The 18,166-nt window shown below is 47.5% G+C and overlaps 2 protein-coding genes across 14 annotated transcripts in view; both read right to left on the bottom strand.

Annotated features, from left to right (window-relative positions):
- The window catches only part of DHDDS (dehydrodolichyl diphosphate synthase subunit), a 31,242-nt gene extending 30,234 nt beyond the window's left edge, over positions 1–1,008 (bottom strand). For 2 of the 13 annotated variants that reach the window (XM_049878364.1, XM_049878371.1), the window contains exons 1-2: positions 926–1,008; positions 289–401 (exon numbers count right to left, since the gene is read on the bottom strand). In XM_049878364.1, the coding sequence (XP_049734321.1) occupies positions 289–346 (58 nt within the window). In that variant the 5' untranslated portion in view covers positions 347–401; positions 926–1,008. The other 11 variants (XM_049878366.1, XM_049878372.1, XM_049878361.1 and 8 more) reach the window with 9 other exon arrangements.
- Positions 1,009–5,600: 4,592 nt separating this feature from the next.
- Positions 5,601–17,055, bottom strand: LIN28A (lin-28 homolog A). Its single transcript, XM_049875909.1, has 4 exons — positions 17,025–17,055; positions 16,376–16,560; positions 6,736–6,920; positions 5,601–5,817 (listed from the first exon to the last, which is right to left on the bottom strand). The coding sequence occupies exons 1-4, from the start codon at positions 17,053–17,055 to the stop codon at positions 5,601–5,603; spliced, it is 618 nt and encodes a 205-aa protein (XP_049731866.1).
- Between the last annotated feature and the right edge of the window lie 1,111 nt (positions 17,056–18,166).

Here is an 18,166-nt window from a genome sequence, read left to right as displayed (position 1 = left end):
AACAAATTTCAGTTCTCTACAAGGAAAGCTTAGTAGTCTCTGCTCAACAATGACTGGGAGAACCATCCTATGATATTAGGAGGCTCTGCGCTTCCTGCCTGAAAATGTCAGTTAGGACAATAATCTGCCAGAAACATGGATCTCAAAGTTTCTTTGCAATTCTAAGATGTTATGGTTCCCTTGCTGAATTTCACTCAATGCCATGGATTGTTCAGTTTTAATAATAGGTTTTGACACAAAATTACCCAGTGACCAGAAGGCCAGCTGATGCCCTGGGCCATTGCTCACCTTTATGATGTTGGCGCAGAACCGCTCCCAAAGTGACAGCTCTCCTTCCTTGATCCATGACATAGTTCTTGCCTTGTTAGGAGATCTCCCCAGAACAACACCAGCCAGTAACCCTGGATGAACAAGAAAGAGAATAAGAAGTCACCAAGGCTTGTAAGCAGCTATTTCCTTGCAGTGCTCAGAGATTCACCTAGACTGTGGAGAGCAGCCAGCATTAGAATCCAAAGGCACTGGTCTAATCTTCTAGTCTTTCACCACCCAGAGTTGTAGAAGTCAACGGGACCTGTGGGGCAGAGGTCTTTCCTTGGTTCTCCTGGTTTCTTGGCCCTTGTTCCCATCGCCTTTTCTTGAGGATCTGCACTGACTTCTGAACATCTAAGTCTGCTTCCTGCCAAATTCTACTGCCCACGTCCTGATCACTCCCTGCCTCTTCTCCATCTTCCCCCAAGCCGCTTCCCACTCTGCGCTCCCAGTTACTAACCCCTTCAAGTTGTCGCACCGTTACCTCCTACCTCAGCGTTCTCTCTCATATTCTATTCCTTCAGCTGTCTCTTCCATTGTCCCTTTTATTTCTCTCATAGCTGTCTTTCCACCCAGTCACCTCCCTCTCCTTTCGACCACACATACAGCTCAGCACCTGATCGGCTGCCCACGGTGCCCTCCTACCGCTCCAGTGGGCCGACACTTCCTTACGACGTGGCGCTGGAATATTACGTCATCGTTGGGCGCCGGGACACGTACCCTCATGAGCTAATGGGTGGAGCCCTGCTCTGCGCATGCGGATTAGGAGGCGGCGCGCTGCAAACTCTCCGGGCCTCCAGTTCGCAACCCTGGGAGAAGGGGGCGGGGAGAGGGTCGAGCGACGAGCGTGAAAGCAGTGGGCGCACGGAGTGTGGCGGGCGACGAAGATTTAGGCCACATGCTGAGGACAGGGCTGGCGAAGGCGGGGTGAAGACGACCAGGGGGAGCAAAAACCAAAAAACCAAACCCGCTGCTGTCGAGTAGATTCTGACTCATAGTGACCCTATAGGGCAGAGTAGAACTGCCCCATAGTTTCCAGAGGGAGCAGAGGCGCAGTAAACCCATAGGTTAGAGAGGCTGCAGGCGGGCTAGATTGAGTGGAATGTGCCACAGGGCAAGAATTGCCACATCAAAATTAGGGACTTCTCAGTGACCGATTGCAGTTGGGAACTGCTGAGAAAGCCCAAGAACTGGGCTTCTTCAGAGGCCTGATACAGTGCAGTCTTAAAACCTTATTTTTACAGTTTTTAGTTCGTAAATGTAGTCGTCTGGAATGAAGTTCTTAGCCATTCAGTCTTACAACGAATTTAATACCAATTCATTTTTTGCTGATTTTTGGATTTGCGGATTCCCAGGACCCACTCGGACGAAGTCAAAAAGGGCTAAAGCCAGAAAGAGCTCTGCTCTACCTACCGAATGACTGCTAACAGGCCCTCGATTAACCCCCAGTAGAAAAAAACAAGGACATTAATTAGCTTTGTACCAAATTTTTATGGAAAAGCTGTTGTAGGAATTTGAGGCTCTGACTCAAAAGTCAGAACTCAATTTTCGCAAAATTAAAAAAGCAGAATGAAAAAAAACAAACTTTAAATACAGACTCTGATGCAACCAGTATTTTGTTTAAAGCGTGAAACTTACACTTGAATGTTTTGAGAGTGGAAGAGAATTTCACAATTTAGAACAATCCTCTTTAGATTGCAAAGTTCCATCAAGGATACAAGGAAGAGAGTGCACTGGTGATGCCTAATCCATTGTTTATCTTCCCCTCTTTCTGATGAAAAGGTTACTTTGACAAAACATGATCAAAGAAAGCCCTAGAGATGAGTAACCCCCTCAGGAAAACCCTTAAACTTTTCCATTCTTAGTGCTTTGCAGCCTGAGGGTAACAGGTTTCCTTCAATTTTGCAAAGACCGTTTAGTGAAGCCCAGTGGTAGCTTGCTGCTCTAGGAGCAACCACTGTCAGCTTTGGTGTTTTGTACAATTAGTGAAGGGACTAGAAAGCACCTGGGTGGATATATTGAAACTTCTTACCCTTGCTCTGGTAGTGTTGCCGTAATTTGAGAATTTAATCCACTTCCCTTGCCCCTTTGTGTAATAGTTGCTATGCCTCCAGTCAAAAGCTTTTTCCTTTAAAAGTCCTTCCTTTAGGGGGAGCTAAAGTTTTTTTTTTAAAGTTGTAGTACATGTGTATTAGCAAACTATGGCTCAAAGAAAATGTCTGGCCACAACTGGTCTTTGTTATCTCATCTGGCCTCAGTTTCCACAGTTCCACATCTAATTCCCTCCCTGGGGTGGTACAGGGAGTTAATGTTTGTAAAGGGCTTTGAGGAGTAAGGGACAAAGTAGTATTAGGGTCTCATGCCCCAAGCCATGGCCCCATCTTTTCTTCCCAGCTAGTGGCACAGGCAACCCCATTCTTATGTATGCCAAGCCCCTAATCCCCTCTTGAATGTGGTAGCTTCCAAGGAAAGGACAAGAGGCCTTAAATAGAAACAAAAACCCACTGTAATGAGGTACTAAGAGGACTGAACCAGAATGGCTGAACAGAAAATACAACTCTTCTGTGACCTGAGTCCCAACCCGAGGAGGGAATTTTGTGGGAGAAGAGGAAAAGCACCTAAATAAATATCTGACAAGCAGACACAGTTTCAGTACCAATAAGTATTTATTCATTGTATTTTCCCAGGGAAAAGAGGGGAAGGCAAAAGGATCGGCATGTGTTACAAAATGATAGAAGAGAAAGGAAGTACCCAGTACAGCAAAATCAACCATCAAATAAACATACCCCAGTGATGGGGGTCACCAAAGCCCAGTGGGGCTCAGCCTCCCATAGTTGTAGTTCAGGAATGAGGTGAAGGTACCAGGGAAAGAACAGTCAGGTATATACTTTCCTACCCTCCCTCCCTCCCCATAAATTCAAGATTTCACACAAAGCTTTGGTTTCTAGCAGTAAACATGGGGTTACATTCGTCCGTCTCCTATTAAACAATCTTGTGGCCACTTTGACATAAGTTTCTAGCACCTGCGTAAAAGTTCCTGAGTGACTTGGAAATACATTCATCTTCCCTTTCTTGGTCTCCCACCCCCTCTTTCTATGTGGAAGCCCCCCATTGCTTCTCTCTACCCTATGACTGGAGATTAAGTAGCTTTGCCCCATCTAAACACTAATAAGTTTTGGCATGAATGATATCAAGGACTGGTCTTGACACAGAAGGCTGGAAATGAGGTTTTCTGGAAAAAAAAATGTTTAAATGTTGTGGAGATACCCCCCAAATTAAATGTTGTATATGTGTGGGTTTCAGGGGAGTGCTAGGAAGGAGGTATGGTAGGAGTCAAATTTTTAGGGCAGAAGATCTAGTTCCAAAGAGGAAATAGGGGAAGGGGAACACAAAAGAAAGGGTGGTTCAAGGCCCCCACTTCAAGAAGGGTCCCCAAGCTTATATTTCAGATCCTTTTGCCTGGTGCAGAACCTTCTGTCAAAGATGCTTTGGCTATTTTTCTTTCAATACAAAAGAAGTTTGTAAACAATAAAAACCCCAAAAGAACATGGAGAAAGACCAACACATTATATTTACACAAACTAGGCCACCTAGCAATCACCAAATCAGCGACTTTGTGAAGTTCTACAAAACCCAGACAAATACAATAACTAGAGGGGGCAGCATTTGGGGGAGACAAGAACCCAGGATCAAACACACATCACCCAATGCGTTCTATTGCATTTGCCCCGTTTCAACAGTGAGGTAGGTTTGCAGTGATCTCACAGCATGTAAACAAAACCCCCTTTCTCCTTTAGCTACTATGACACTACGGCAGCAGGTCAGGACTCTGGCACTGGGCACCACAAAAAAGCCCTTGCTTATGGGTCTCTCAGGAAGCCGAGAAGGAAAAGTCCAGAACTTTTAAAAGGTTAAGCATTTTAGTCCTTGCTTCATATATCCACCCCTGGGGAGCACAGGACGGTTATAAAGGTATCCTAAAACCTATGCTACCAACTCAGATTTTCACACACACACACACACACCCTGCTGTGCGTGGTAGGCCTAGCCTAATCCAGTGACGGAGGGATCTGGTGTGTGAAGTGAGTCCCGTGCCCTAGGATTAAAGGTGTGGAACAGGAGCTTCTTAGTACATTAACAGACAAGCTTCACCTAACTTTGGCTTCCTCTCTGAGCCTTTCATCTGGCCTAGCCTCTCCTAACCTCTCTGCACCACCTTCCGTTCACACAAATTCCCCATCTTCCAGTAGAAGGAGATCAAGTCATGGGGCAACCCAATAAAAACCTAGTCTCCCATGGCACATTTTTAAGGTGGAGGGGTTTCAAGAGGATACTATGGCAGAAAAGCCAGCTCTAATTGGCAAAAATGAGGTAGTTCCATAGATATACACTCCAAATAGTTGTTCTTAAAGGTGATAAAGCAACAACGAAAAGTATTCCTGCTGTGCAGACCTGGAGCTGCTGCCAGCTTATCCCTGAGATTGCTCATGTACCTGAGAACACAGTGCAGGAATGAGGGCCTTAGATTAAAATATACAAAAATACAAAACCAGGATATTTATATTAAGAAAAAAAAAGTTAAAATGCACAAGATACGTCATTCGCACACAGCTAGTGCAGTTGGCATTCTGGAGAAAGTGGGACCCAGGGTGCAGTCACTCAAGGAAGCAAATAAATAAAACTGTATTGGCCCAGAATGGGGTGGGAGTAAACTTAGGAGCAGCAGGTCTGCAGCTGTTCCCCAACCACCTCTTTTTTCTCTCATCACAACCCACTGCTTGGGACAGTTCCAGCACCCTGTCCCAAGAATGGGCTATGAGGGGATAAGACGTGGAAAAAACTCTGCCCCACCCCTAAGAGATTCCCCCCACAGAATGTAGTGGCTTTTGGGTTGGGTCCAACAGACTGGTCTCATGCTTAATTTTTTCATACTCTGGCATGGGAAATTATATATCCTTCTTTAAAAGGAAAACTCCCCTATCCATGCCACTTTCAACAAAAGTCAGAGATTCTGGGAATGGAGCCTCAGATAAAGCTGGCAGGCTCTAGGGGGATTTCTCCTGAAAGCCCTCAGTTGCATTTGGATAAAGATGGTTGGAGTTCCTTTGCTTCACTCCTTCCCCCCGACCAAGAGGGAAGAGGGGGTGATGCTATGGACCCCGTCCTGAGATACACGGCAGTGCCAGCTGCCCCCTACCCACCCTCTATCCCACTTTCTCCACTCTATGCCAATTGACGCCTGCTCCTTAAAACTTCCTGATAGCAGAAGGATTGATCCCACCCACTGTGGCTCAATTCTGGGCCTCTGGGAGTAGGGCAGGGCTTTGGATCTCTTCTTCTTCCTCCCGAAAGTAGGCTGGCTTTCCCTGTGAGCCAGGGGCCTGCTGGGCCTTCAGTGGACATGAGGCTACCATATGGCTGATGCTCTGGCAGAAGTGGCACTTCTTGGGCTGGGGTGGCAGCTTGCATTCCTTGGCATGATGGTCTAGACCTCCACAGTTGTAGCACCTAGTGGAAACCGAGAAGGTAAAGATGAGAGAAAGGAATGAGAAGAGGCCACAAGGCTTCCCCTGAGCCTGGTCCACATTCTGTCATTTCACTTGTCGTGTAATTTTATGTGTCAGCTTAGCTAGGCTATGGAGCCCAGATGTTTGGTGTCCTGTGTTTTCAGCCTGCCCTACAAATTCTAGACTCAAGACTGTAACATCAACTCTTTGGACTTGCCAGGACCTATAAGATCAGGAGCCAATTCCTTAAAATGAATCTATTGGTTCTGTTTCTCTAGAGAACCCTGCCTAATGCACTTCCCTTCCTGGAGCTCCACATGTAAAAGGAGGAATAGGACTAAAATCTAAAATCCTTTCCAACTTTATAGTTGTCTAGATGATCTCTTCAGAGTCAAGCCAACTTAAAAATACTGAGATGCCAAGAGTAAAAGCCACTGACCCCAACTAGGGACTTCGTTGTGGAAAATATGCAAGATTTTACCGTACCATTTTATTAAAAAAAAAAAAACTATATTATAGCCCACTGACAAGATCAAGGAAACCAGCCATTTGTAGACCTGGTGAAGAAGCAGCAGATACGCCATCTTGTTCCCCTCCTACTTACACTTTATGTTTTTACATACATGATCTCCTTTAGCATCCTAAAATAATCATGTGATGTTAGTATCACTACGCCCACTTAACAGTCTAGAGCTCACAGAGCAAAATTACTTCTCCCAAGTAGAAAAGCGAGTTTTTCTCAAGTGCCTGCCCCACATACTATCCCCTGCTCTTCCACATCTGTGGGAGGTACCCCAACCAACTAGATGTTCCCAGAGACCACGGGCTTCATTTTACTTTTGAGAACCAGAACCATGGGGAGAGTTCTCCTCATGTACACCATTTCCCAACCCACCACACCAGCTGCCCTCAGCCATACCTGTCTCCTTTTGACCTGCGCTTCTGCATGTTCTTCCCCTTTGGCCGTCTCTCACTCCCAATACAGAACACCCCGCCAGGTCCCGTGACACGGATTGATTCCAGGCCCTTAGCAGACTTCTTAAAGGTGAACTCGACTGCCTCTCCCTCCTTCAGGCTCCGGAAGCCCTCCATGTGCAGTTTACTCTGGGGAAGGGAAACATGGTGGACCTTAACATTAGTTCTCATTATTACATCAAACACACAGGCACACCTGTGAGGTAGGAAGAGCTGATGTGGTATCACTTCTATTTTTCCATTAAGGAAATTGTAACTCAGTCACCACAGAACAAGGAATCTAATATTACATTAACAAAGAAAAACCATGATTATATAAAGAGATGTCATTAGTAGTTTTTGCAGCTATGTTGAAAGTTCTAAGTAGGATAGGAAAGGAGGAAAATTTCTAGACACAAGCATTTAAGACACCAACAAATTAAACCGTAAAATATAAAAGGCCAACACTTTTAAGCATTAAACATTATGCTTTCAAATAAAGTACGTCATCTACTTTCATGCTATCATCAAAAGGCCAAATAAGTAGAATATGGGGAAAAAAAATTAATTATAAGCATTATTGCATGCCATAGATAGATTTAAACCCGAGGGACTACCATATAAACCCAAAGTGAGGGACATTCTACAAAACAGTTATCAAGAGGAGCCCTGGTGGTGCAGTGTGGTTAAGCGCTTGACTGCCAACCGAAAGGTCAGTGGTTTGAACCCACCAGCCACTCCAGGAGAGAAAGATGTGGCAGTCTGTCTGCATAAAGATTTACAGCCTTATAAAACCCTGTGGGGCAGTTCTACTCTGCCCTAGTGTTGCTGAGTCAGAATCAATGTGACGGCAACAGGTTTGGTTTGATTTGTTTTTTATTTTTAATATACTTCAAAATAGCAAGGTTACGAAGGAGAAAGTCTGAAGAACTAAAGAAACTAAACAAATGCAATGCAAGATCCTGAATTGGATCCTGAACCAGGAAAAAAAAAAAAATTGGAAAATTAACATTAATTTGCATATGTAATGCCAAAAAGTATATCAATATTAAATTTCCTGATTTTGATCATTGTACTGAGATTATGTAAGATAATGCCCTTGTTCTTTGGGAATGCACGCTGATATATTTAAAGATAAAGGTGCTTATGCCTTATAAACTTAGAGTTTATAAAAAAAAGGGAATGAATTTATACATACAGAAAAGAGAAAGCAGTAAAAAAGAATCACACAACAGAATAGAAGGTAATTTGCAGGAGGACTTAGCATATGACCCATGTTCAATATCTCATCACTGGTAAAAAAACAAAAATTGGAAATAACAGTTTATTAGTAGAAGGATGGTTGAATAAAACGTTAAATTTATAATACCGTCAGGATGCAGCCACTGGAAAGAATGTAAGATCGCGGTTTTGTTCACTGCGGCAAGGTTTAGGACAATGTATATAGAATAATCCCATTAAAACACAATTATGTTTGTAGCAAAATTTTAAAAATATCGACACTTGGTAAGGATTTAGCAAAGTGCCTTAAAAAAAAAAAAAAAAAAAACCTTTACCACTGAGTAGATTCCAACTCAAAGCGACCCTATAGACAGAGCAGAACTACCCTAGAGTGTTTCCAAGGAGCCGTTGGTGGATTTGAACTGCAGACCTTTTGGTTAGCAGGAGAGTGCTTATCCACTGTGCCATCACAGCTCCACAGTTAGGGAATGGCAAAACCAGGGTCAGAAGAACCCATGTTTCGGGACTTAAAAGCTCGCAACTCATTCCACTATACCACAATACTACTTACTGCCTTTATAAAATCTCTAAGAGAATCCAGAAAAAGGCAAGTGGAGCTCAGGCCCGTGGAACAGAGTTTAGGGGCTGTTTATCTAGAATTTCTTGGATTTGGCTTAATCCCTTTCCATGCTGCTCTGTTGCAGAGGTGTGACAGCCCCTCTTCGACCCTACCAGGATAGACTTTATTATAGCTTCATCCTTTAGAATGAAGCTTCCAAATCTTATGTCAAATACGTCAATGAGAAGGAGTAGTCATCATAGAAAATGGAGTCCAGAGAAGCAAAACTGACCACCTCACACCTAGTCCTGTCCCAGGGAGACACATGGGCACGAGAGAACATGAGTAATTAGTGTTAGTGTTTTATACTGGGGCGGGGGGGGTGAGGTTCTAGTTTAACCTGGATGTTTAGGTGAATATATAGCCCCTCTTTAACTAGGTGGGATCCTCAATCATTTTAATTTAGACGGTATGTGAAAGACAAATATGCTTTGAGGTAGCTGGTTATAAGCGCAGGCTCCAGAGCCAGACAAATCCTGGCTCATGAAAACTAGTTATACCAGATTACTAAAGTCCCTGGGTGGCTCAAACGGTTTGTGCTCAGCTACTAACAGAAAGGTCGGCAGTTCGAACCTACCCAGAGGCGCGTGACAGGCAGGCCTGGCCATCTGCTTCTGAAAGGTCATAGCCTTGAAAACCTCATGGAGCTGCTCTACTCTGCACACATGGGGTCGCCATGAGTCAGAATTCAATCAGTGGCAACTAACAACCTATGGTTCTAATAAAGATTACGCAGACATGTAAAGGTCAAGAATAAGTGTTCAGTAAATATTCCCTGTGTTGTTATTATTTATAGTTTTGTCTGCCTGTCCCCACAATAGAATATGTCGAAGGTTTGGGATCCTTTCACAAATTCCTTTGATGCCCCACAGGACAGCCAGGGATGTGATGAATCCGCTCCCTCTACCATCTTCCCACTTTTTTAAGCCAAGAAACGCAGTATAGCTTTAAAACAGAAAATAAAAGCATTGCAAAAGGGACACCCTATGGGGCAGTTCTACTTTGCCCTATAGAGTCACTATGAGTCAAAACCAACTGGATGGCACACAACAATACGTTCCTCCATCTGCACCTCATATATAGATGGGGACCTACAATATGAAATTGACTAGTCCTTTCCAGGTCACCCACTCCGTTACTAGAGATTTTTAGGTATGTTTAGGACTTTAAAAATCCTGCAGTCACCTCACCATAACTGGCCAGGATTTAGACTGGTGGTCTACAGGGGTGGCTCCCTGCCCCCCACTCCGCCCCTCTCTAAAACACATAGTTTGAATTCCTCTCTTATCAGATAGGTAATCAGCCTGCAGCCCCACAGAGCCAGCCTCCCAGGGCCAGCATCTGAAAGGAGCCTGAAATTCTTGCTGCCACCCCCACCCCCACCCCTAGCCACACACAAAGCAGGGCCCCGCCCCTCTCCCCATCCCCTCCAAAAAGAAAAGGCCTTGGGGGAGGGGCAAGGCCTTCGCTCCCCCAACAGAGCCTAGCCCTGGGAAACAAAGAGTTGACACTGGTTGGTTCCGGTGGTCAGATTCCTGGAGTTCCAGAGGCTGCAGACCCCCTGGTGTCCCTGGACCCCCACGCACACCACCATCAGTTCCTTCCTTCCTCTCCATGTTGGAGCTGTGGTCACGGTGAAAGCAATGGATAGAGAGCCACTTTCTTCTTCACTCAAGCTTTGCTGGGTTTGCAAGTCACCACCAGCAGTCATTTTTCTTTCTCTCTGACCTGCCCACCCTAGCCTCCCTGGGATCTAACTACACAGGACCCCCTTCCCTTGATGTCTTCAGTCAAATCCTTTAGGCAGGAGCCTGAATTAGGGTTATTTTTTTAGATAAATTATTTCAAAGGGGAAGCAAGAAAGCAGGAGTCTGAACGTTCCTGATTTGTCCAAAGTAGGAAGGTGAGCAGCCTACAGGTGCCCACTGCATCGGATGGAACACAAAACACTGCTGCAGAAAGCATTTTTGTTTCTTTTTTGAATGCAGTTCAAGTTTGCAGTCCTGCTCCCAGTTGGTTACCTCACAGCTGCCTACCCTATCCCTCCCCCCACATCAAATACCTCATCCCATAGCCCTGTTTTAGTCACATTGCTCCTACTTGCTCTGGTCACAGGAATCAAAGCTCTGGTCCTCAACTCTTTTGCAACACCCAGGGCCATTCCAGCTGAGGACTGTACCTCAGTGCCTGTTTATACCTTCAGGTCTAGGTGCCTCGCCCTGCTCAAATGTTTGTGGAATAAACACAAAGTTTCTACTGTTCAGAATAATGTTTATTGATGCTTACTATATACTAAGTGAGGAGCCCAGGTGGGGCAATGTTTAAGCTGCTGGGCTACTAACTGAAAGGTCATGGCTCTGGATCTGCTCCTGTAAAGATTACAGCCTAGGAAACCCTATGGGGCTGTTCTGCTGTCATATAGGGTTGCTATGAATCACACCAACTGGTAAGCAAACAACATATGCTAAGTAGTGCTCTAAGCCCCTTTGTATGTTCTAACTCATTTAACCCTCAAACCAACCTGAGCAGTAGATGTTACTATGACCCTCATATCACAGCTGAGGAAAATAGAGAGCTCAGGCACCTCGTCCAAGGTCACAGTGAGAGGCAGAGCTGGGCTGATTACAACTAGCCTGACGCCATAGCCCATGCTTTTAAACTCTGTGCCAGCGCCGTCCAAAAGAAATACAATGCAAGTCACATGTGTAACTTAAAATTTTCTAGTAACCTCATTTTAAAAGGTAAATAAGCAGCTGATGAAATTAATTGTAATGACTCAATTATTAGGTGCCATAGCCTTACCAGATCTTCATTCCTGGAGGCTGAGTTTGGTAGGGGCTAGGAAACCCACTGGTTCTCCCAGAAGCAGTTTATCTGATGGTGTGCGAGTTAGGGAGGGTGGGGAAAGAGATATTGCCAGAACAAACCCCCGCAGCGTAGAAGATTGTGGGCAGCCCACCCCCATCACCTCTGCGCAGATACCACCAAACCCACCAGCTCCTGCGTGAAGTCGTCCACCAGATGGCGCTGCGCATCGACCTGGCCGCACAAAGGCAAGCTGAAGGGACCCTAGAGAAGTTTGCTCTCATAATTTATCTCAACATCTTTAGGGCGCTAATCTGCTCCCCTGTCCTCAGACCGAAATTTCAAGAGGCCTAAACTTTGATCAAGGTGGTACGAGGTGCTTTCTTTCTGCCCATCCGCACCCACTCACGCAAGAAGAGGATGTGAAGATCCTGGAGTTTTAGGCCAGAAACCCAGTTGTTCTCCTACTCTGCTGTTAAGAAATGCCATTTACTCTCCTTGGACTTTCATTTCTGCCTGAATTAAGAAACTTCCAAGCTGAAATCGTTTTAAATAAGTCTATGAGCTATACTTTGTTTGTGAAAGTTTTCTCCTTCCCTGCCACTCCTTTTAAGCTCCCAGACAGATTTAACAGAGAATAATTGTTAATCGTGCTGGCAGAAGAAGGGAACAGTGGAAGTTTTGCTTAGGGCAGTTTCTCCAAAACACAAATTCCAGTAAGGTGGAAATGTGAGATGAGTTTAAGAAACTAACATTTCACTGAAAACCAAGTATAGGACAGCAATGTTACCAACTACAGGGTAGAAATTTCCCATATTTGAAATTTTGCTTATATTCCAGCTGACAGTAAGCACCCAGGATTTCTAGAAAGCGTATCTCTTCAGAAATGACACAAGATTTAACGGTACCCCAACTAACTCATGTAGCTCTGTCAACCTTCTCTGAAAATTGCAAAGTGATTCACTGGTCTTTTTTTTTTTTAATCTGCCTCTTCCTGCTAAAGCAGAAAATAACTAGTGAATGGCCACCAAACTATGGCTTCCAGTCTCTCCGCCAAAACAAGAGGCTCCTGCTATTTGGGGCTCAGGTTCGTGGTCCTTTGACATTCACTCCAAACATTTACAGTGTGGTGCACCCCTATTCTAGGCACTAGTCCAGATAACGCCCCTCCTTATCTCCAGTCTCCATTCTTGGGAAAAGGGTATCTGCAGACATGGATCCCAAACTGATAGTGCACTCCTGGTTCACCAGGGCTCTCAGGAGCCCCTAAACCAAAACCAAACCTATTGCCGGCTTAGTGACCCTGTAAGCCCCTAATTCCCTCGGGCCACTGAATGCCTACTAGAAAATTAACCAGACAGTTCCTCTCTTCAAAGAGCTCACAGGTTAGCTAGGGGAGGGGATTAGACAAGTACATCAATAACTAGACATGAAATGGGTAATCAGAGGCGCTGGCAGTGTTATAAACTACAATAGAGAGATCCATTTACATTCCAGCTGCCCCCCCTCCCCCAAATCTACAATCCTAATCTAGACCCTGGCCTGAGGCCCCTCTAGCCACCCCTCCACACTTCTCCTTTTCAGAAAAAGCTGGCCACGTGGCTTCAGCAGTCTCACAGCTTCTTCCTTGGTATTGGAATTTTTTTCTCCTAAACGAACTCAGTCCTTGTTTAAATTTGGGCTTGCTTTTGCTTCTAAGCCCTCCAATAGAATTTTAGCCTGAAAGCCAATTTAAACATATTTGGGTTCTGAGGGGGTGTTGGAGAAAGCAGAGCCAGTAGTTGCTTTTTTCTTATTTCTTCAAAATTCTGCAAATCTTGGGGGTCAGGGAGTTGAACCAGAACTCTTAAAACAGTCACAGGGATTTTGGCATTCTTGGTGAATCTCAGGAAAAACAGGAGATCGCCTAGCTCTTTTGCTCCAGCTCTCCCCATATAACAAGTGGTTCTCAGTAGTGGCAGAGGTGATTTTGTCTCCCAGGGGACATTTGGCAATGTCTGGAAACATTTTTGGTTGTCACAAACGGGGGGTACAAACAGCATAGGGGGTAAAGGCCAGGGATGCTGTTAAACATCCTACAATGCACAGGACACACCCCCGCAATGAATTATCCAGCCAAAATTTGTCAATAGTGCAGAGATTGAGAAACCCTGATTTAAGGGCTTGAGATTTGCCATTATTATGATCCTTACATTTTCCTGGCCCCAAGGACAGGCAGAGAGTTCTAGATCTGAAGATGTGTGACTAAGCAAAAGAGTTGTTACAGAAATCTCTTTGCTTTTATGGGCTTCTGGATGAGAATTAGGGTGAAGGCTTTTTGGTTTTTTTTAAGGCTAAAGGTGAGTTTTCACTCCCATCCACCCAACCCTTGGGAGGCACAAAATGTTTGGAAAGGAGCTTAAGAACCGTAGTTAACAGAGTGTTGGGAAGCTAATAGGCCCAACCCTGGAATGATAAAGAAAATGTTAAATTGTCTTTTTCTCCTCCTTTCCTTGAAAAGGGTCTCTGCTCCCCTACCCTTAGCAGATGTTATCTTAGGACAATTCTCACCACTCTTTCACCAGCAGCAGCCAAAGAATGGAGAGATTTGTTAAAGAGAATTTTCTTTCCCTCTTCTCTCGGCTTTGGGAACTCTTTCCCACAAACACAAACAAAAATTCTTCCGTCTTTGTCTTCTACATTAAATTCCCAGAGATATTCAAACTTCTCAAGTGCAGGGATTGGAACCACTAGTGTAGCATACTACTAGGTGGGGTTTTAGGAATTACCCAAGACCCAGCCAGCAGCATGCATTGATAAAGACAGAGCTATCAGGTAAGGCTCAGTGAATTTCTATCAGTTATTGTCCTCTTTGACTGAAGGGGAGGTGGGTTAAGAAGAGAAGTTCTTGATTTTTTTCTTCCCAGTTCTGCTCCCTCCTGATAAATTATTCAACTCCTTTTCCAGAGACAGGCGTGGGCACCTGGACATCTCAGGACCTAAAGACCAGAGTATCTTCCTGCTAACCCATCTGAAACAGCACGGAAGGGGCTCCACTCCGCAAGTCTCACAGCCATCCCTCCTTACCTTCACGAGTGATGCCATCCAATACTTTTCCAATTGCATTTGATCCCAAAGGTTAAGTGGGCTAAAGTGTGGATCCCAACCTTCCTTGGAATTTGGATATCACTACAGAACCCCAGAAGATGAAGGGATATGTTGCCCTCAGCCCCTCCCTAAATAGTTAGTAGTCTTTTGAGGGGAGATAAGAAAACATTGGGTCTGACTCTTATTCCAGCCTCCCCAAACTGGGGAAGCTGTCCAGTCGTCTCCAGACCAGAAGAGATTTTAATCTCTTTGTGATCAGATAAAGGGGAGAGTGGGGGAGGCTTGGCACCCTGCTGAGGAGGGCCATTCAAAGCTGGTTCCTGCAATAAAGTGATTTAATAGATCTAAAGAGGCCAAGTCCCTTCTTTCTCCCACAATTACTTCCTGTGGGTTATCATTCACATATGTAAATGAGACAGGAGGGGGACAAATCCACCAGCTTGAAAATGGTTGTCTGATGGGGTGGGGGGTGTTGCTGCAAAGATGTAGTTAAGGCTTCAGGCAGGTGTTCGAGTTGCCCAATGACCCAGGGATTCAACTTTAACGGGCAGGTCGCCATCTCCTAGGACTCTCCCCCTTCATCTCACCCTCAACCTCCTTCAAGGTGAGGGCCCTGCTAGAAGACTTCTCCACCACCTCCAACCAGTCCACCCAGCATCTCCCTTCCCTGCCCCTCCCCCTCCAGACTACCAACCCTCAGGCTCCAACTCTTAATCCCTACATCCTCCTTTCCCCTCCCCCACAGCTCCTGGGGCCAACCTCCCTGCAGTAACCCCTCCCTGCCCGGCCTGGGTGTCAACCTCCAGAGCCAGGGACTAGAAATCTCTTCTTCCCAGGTCCAGCCCCAAACCTCCTAAGGTGGAAGAGGCCCATGCAGCCAACTTGCTTTACATGGTTGGTATGAGTGGCTGGTATCCCGGGACCACGGAAACACTTCTAGCATATTCAGGGAAGGGGTGAGAGGAAGAACAGGCCCGGGAGGAGAGCGACCTGAAGTCTCAGACTCCTTGTTTGAGGCCGGGAATGTTAGGACAGTAATCAATGTCTGTCTGGGGCCATAAATGCCAGGCCGAGGAGAATAGGTTCAGAGGCCAGCCTTACTCCACCCCCTGCCCTGTGACACTGAATTTCACCCCCACTATGCTTCCTTGCTTTAACTGAGAACTTGGGATTGCCACCTAACTTCCTCCCAGCCTGGCCCAGGAATCTAAGGCCTAGATGCCTTAGGTTTTTCTTCCGGATATTCACTGGACAGCAAAGGCCCCCTTCTCTGAACTGTGCGCCTTAGACGTTCCTGCAGAGGAGCTTTCAAGGCCCCAGATGGATCCTTCAAGGATCCGCCAAACCCACCAGGCCTCAGGGCCTGAGTTTGAGCCACCACCTGGCTGAGGTCTGTATTAAACACGCCGGCTGGGCCTGGGAGCCAGTTTCCCTCCCTCTCTCCCGCCCTCCCAGCTCTTTTCAGAGGTTAGTGAAAGGCGCTGGGCGCTCAGCGCCTGCCCGGCCCCGGCATGTGCTTTCCTGGTCGGCCGCTCGCCCTCCCCCCACCGGCAAGCACAATACAACCTTAGTTTCTGCCACATGGGGTCACCTCCCTGCCCTCTGCCCTCTTCCCAGGGGAAAGAGGTAACAGACACGTGGTGAGCCTGAGGGGTTCCCGGAAGGGGGTGGGGAGGTGCTGATAACCGGCGCTGCCCCCCAATCCTTCCCCATCGGAGTAAACGGGGACCCAGAATCGGGGTGCCACGGCAAAGATGGGTACACACAATGAGGGGCTTCAATCTTAATCCAACAGCCAAGTCCTTCGCCCACCCCGGAATATGAGCACCTATACCCCCTCCCGCTCCCGACAAAGTTACGGAATGAGTCTCACCTGGTGCACAAAGACGTCCACCGGGGGGTCGAGCGCGACCCCGGCGCGGGCGGTCATGGACAGGAAGCCGAACCCCATGCGCACGTTGAACCACTTACAGATGCCGGCACCATGCAGCAGCTGCGGTTCCTCTACCGCCCGGGCCGCATCCTCCGGCGCCTCTTCCGCCGCCTTGGCGCAGCCACCTGGAGATGGAGAGGGAACCGGGGGCTTAGTTGGGGGGCCACGCATTCAGAGGGCCCTCGCAGAGACGGGACAGGGAGATCCGAGCGTCTCGCGGGTGGACACTAGGAGCCTGCACCCACCAGGCAGCCCGCGAGAAGAGACCTGTCCCGGCCGCCTCCCGCGCTCCCAAAGCCTACACCGAGACCAGTGGTGCCCCGAAAGTTTTGCTCCTCTTCCCACTACACGTTGCCCGCGGACAGAGAGCCGGACAGGCCCTTCCTATTCCCCCCCTGCCCCGTAGCCTCGGAGCACACGCCGGTGGGACACCAGGGTTCCTTGCTCCAGAAACGGTCCCCTGAAGCAGGAGGCCGCACCGACTTGGGGTCCTACGGGCAGCCTGGGAAGATACTTCCCCACTTTCCTTTTACGTGGCTCCTGGGCGCCCCGCAACCTAAGGTGTCGCCCCTAAGTTCCGAGCTCGAACCTGCAAACTGTTGGTTGGACACGGAGCCCATGTTCGTCGGCTGAGCCCGCGGGCCGGGCCCCTGGTCGGGCGGCTGCTGGCCCCAGAGAAGTCCGGAGGCAAAGGGGTGGCTCGAAGAAGAGGCAGCTACATCTTCCCCGGCACAATAGCGGTGGGAGGGCCCACGGTTTTTCAAAGGCTCCCAAATTCTAAAAGACAATGACCCAACCCCCCGCGGGCAGCCCCCTCCCCTCCCCTCTCTCTCTCTCTTTTCCCCTCCCTTTCCCTCCGGCTCCAGCTCCGGCCCTCCCCCCACAGCTCCGATCTCTGACACCTCTGGGGTGTCCCTTCTCAGAACCTTGAGGTTTGACACCCCCCTCCTCACACGCTCGACTGGAGATGGGGACCTTCTGCCGTAGAAGTCTTGGTACCCCGGAATTTGGGGTCCTGCACTTTAAGGGCACAATGGGGGTCCCCAAAGCAGCATACAGGTGGGGGGTTGGGGGGGTAGTTTTAAGACCACGTGACTGCTCCCACACACACTCACACACCACCCCCACCCCCCGCGCAGATAATTATACATTCCAGAGAGTTGGGGGAGGGAGGTGTGAGCCTGGCGGTGCTGGCCAATCAGAGACACAAACCACCTGTCAAGGGAGAAATGGATGAGCCCTCCCCCTCCCCCAGCCCCTGAGCGCTCCTCCCCCTCCGTTCCCCCTCAGGCCTTTGAGCTGACCCGGCTGCTTGGCGCTGACCTGCTCTCACCCCCCACCCCCGTGTGCTTAGATAGACCTGGAGTTCGGGACACTAGGAAACCTGGGTAGGAGAGCAGTGAGAGGCTAGAGACTGGGCAGAGCCTATCTTCAGTCCTGACTGAGGCGCTACCTCTGAAAACTCTTGTCTGTAGCCTCTGACTATATTGAAGGTCTCTGCCTCTGAGTTTCCAACTGAGATTTTTTCTGGATCTCTCTCGATTAGAAGAGAGAAAGTGCTCCCATTGATTCTATGTAAAGAATCCTTCATTCGAATCTGTCTAAAGTTAGCCCCAGGTAGAGCTCCCTGGGAGAGTAGCAGGACCCCGAAGAGGCTTTAAAATGTGCTCCCCTCTCCTCCATCTGCCTTCTCATTCTGTCCCCACCCCCACCCCACTCATTGCTTAGAGA

The sequence above is a fragment of the Elephas maximus genome, chromosome 3, assembly GCF_024166365.1.
Source record: "Elephas maximus indicus isolate mEleMax1 chromosome 3, mEleMax1 primary haplotype, whole genome shotgun sequence".
Classification (NCBI taxonomy): Eukaryota; Metazoa; Chordata; class Mammalia; order Proboscidea; family Elephantidae; genus Elephas; species Elephas maximus.
The sequence above is the reverse complement of the archived record's forward strand: the minus strand, read 5'-3'. Positions and strand labels throughout refer to the sequence as shown.

Bases quoted from the DNA above. Each gene is read 5' to 3' on its own strand.
- LIN28A (XM_049875909.1), bottom strand. From the start codon at position 17,055: ATGGGCTCCGTGTCCAACCAACAGTTTGCAG. The intron at 6,921-16,375 runs GTGAGACTCATT...TCCCTTCCCCAG, and splicing joins TGGACGTCTTTGTGCACCAG to AGTAAACTGCACATGGAGGG. The intron at 5,818-6,735 runs GTATGGCTGAGG...GGTTTCCACTAG, and splicing joins CGCAGGTCAAAAGGAGACAG to GTGCTACAACTGTGGAGGTC.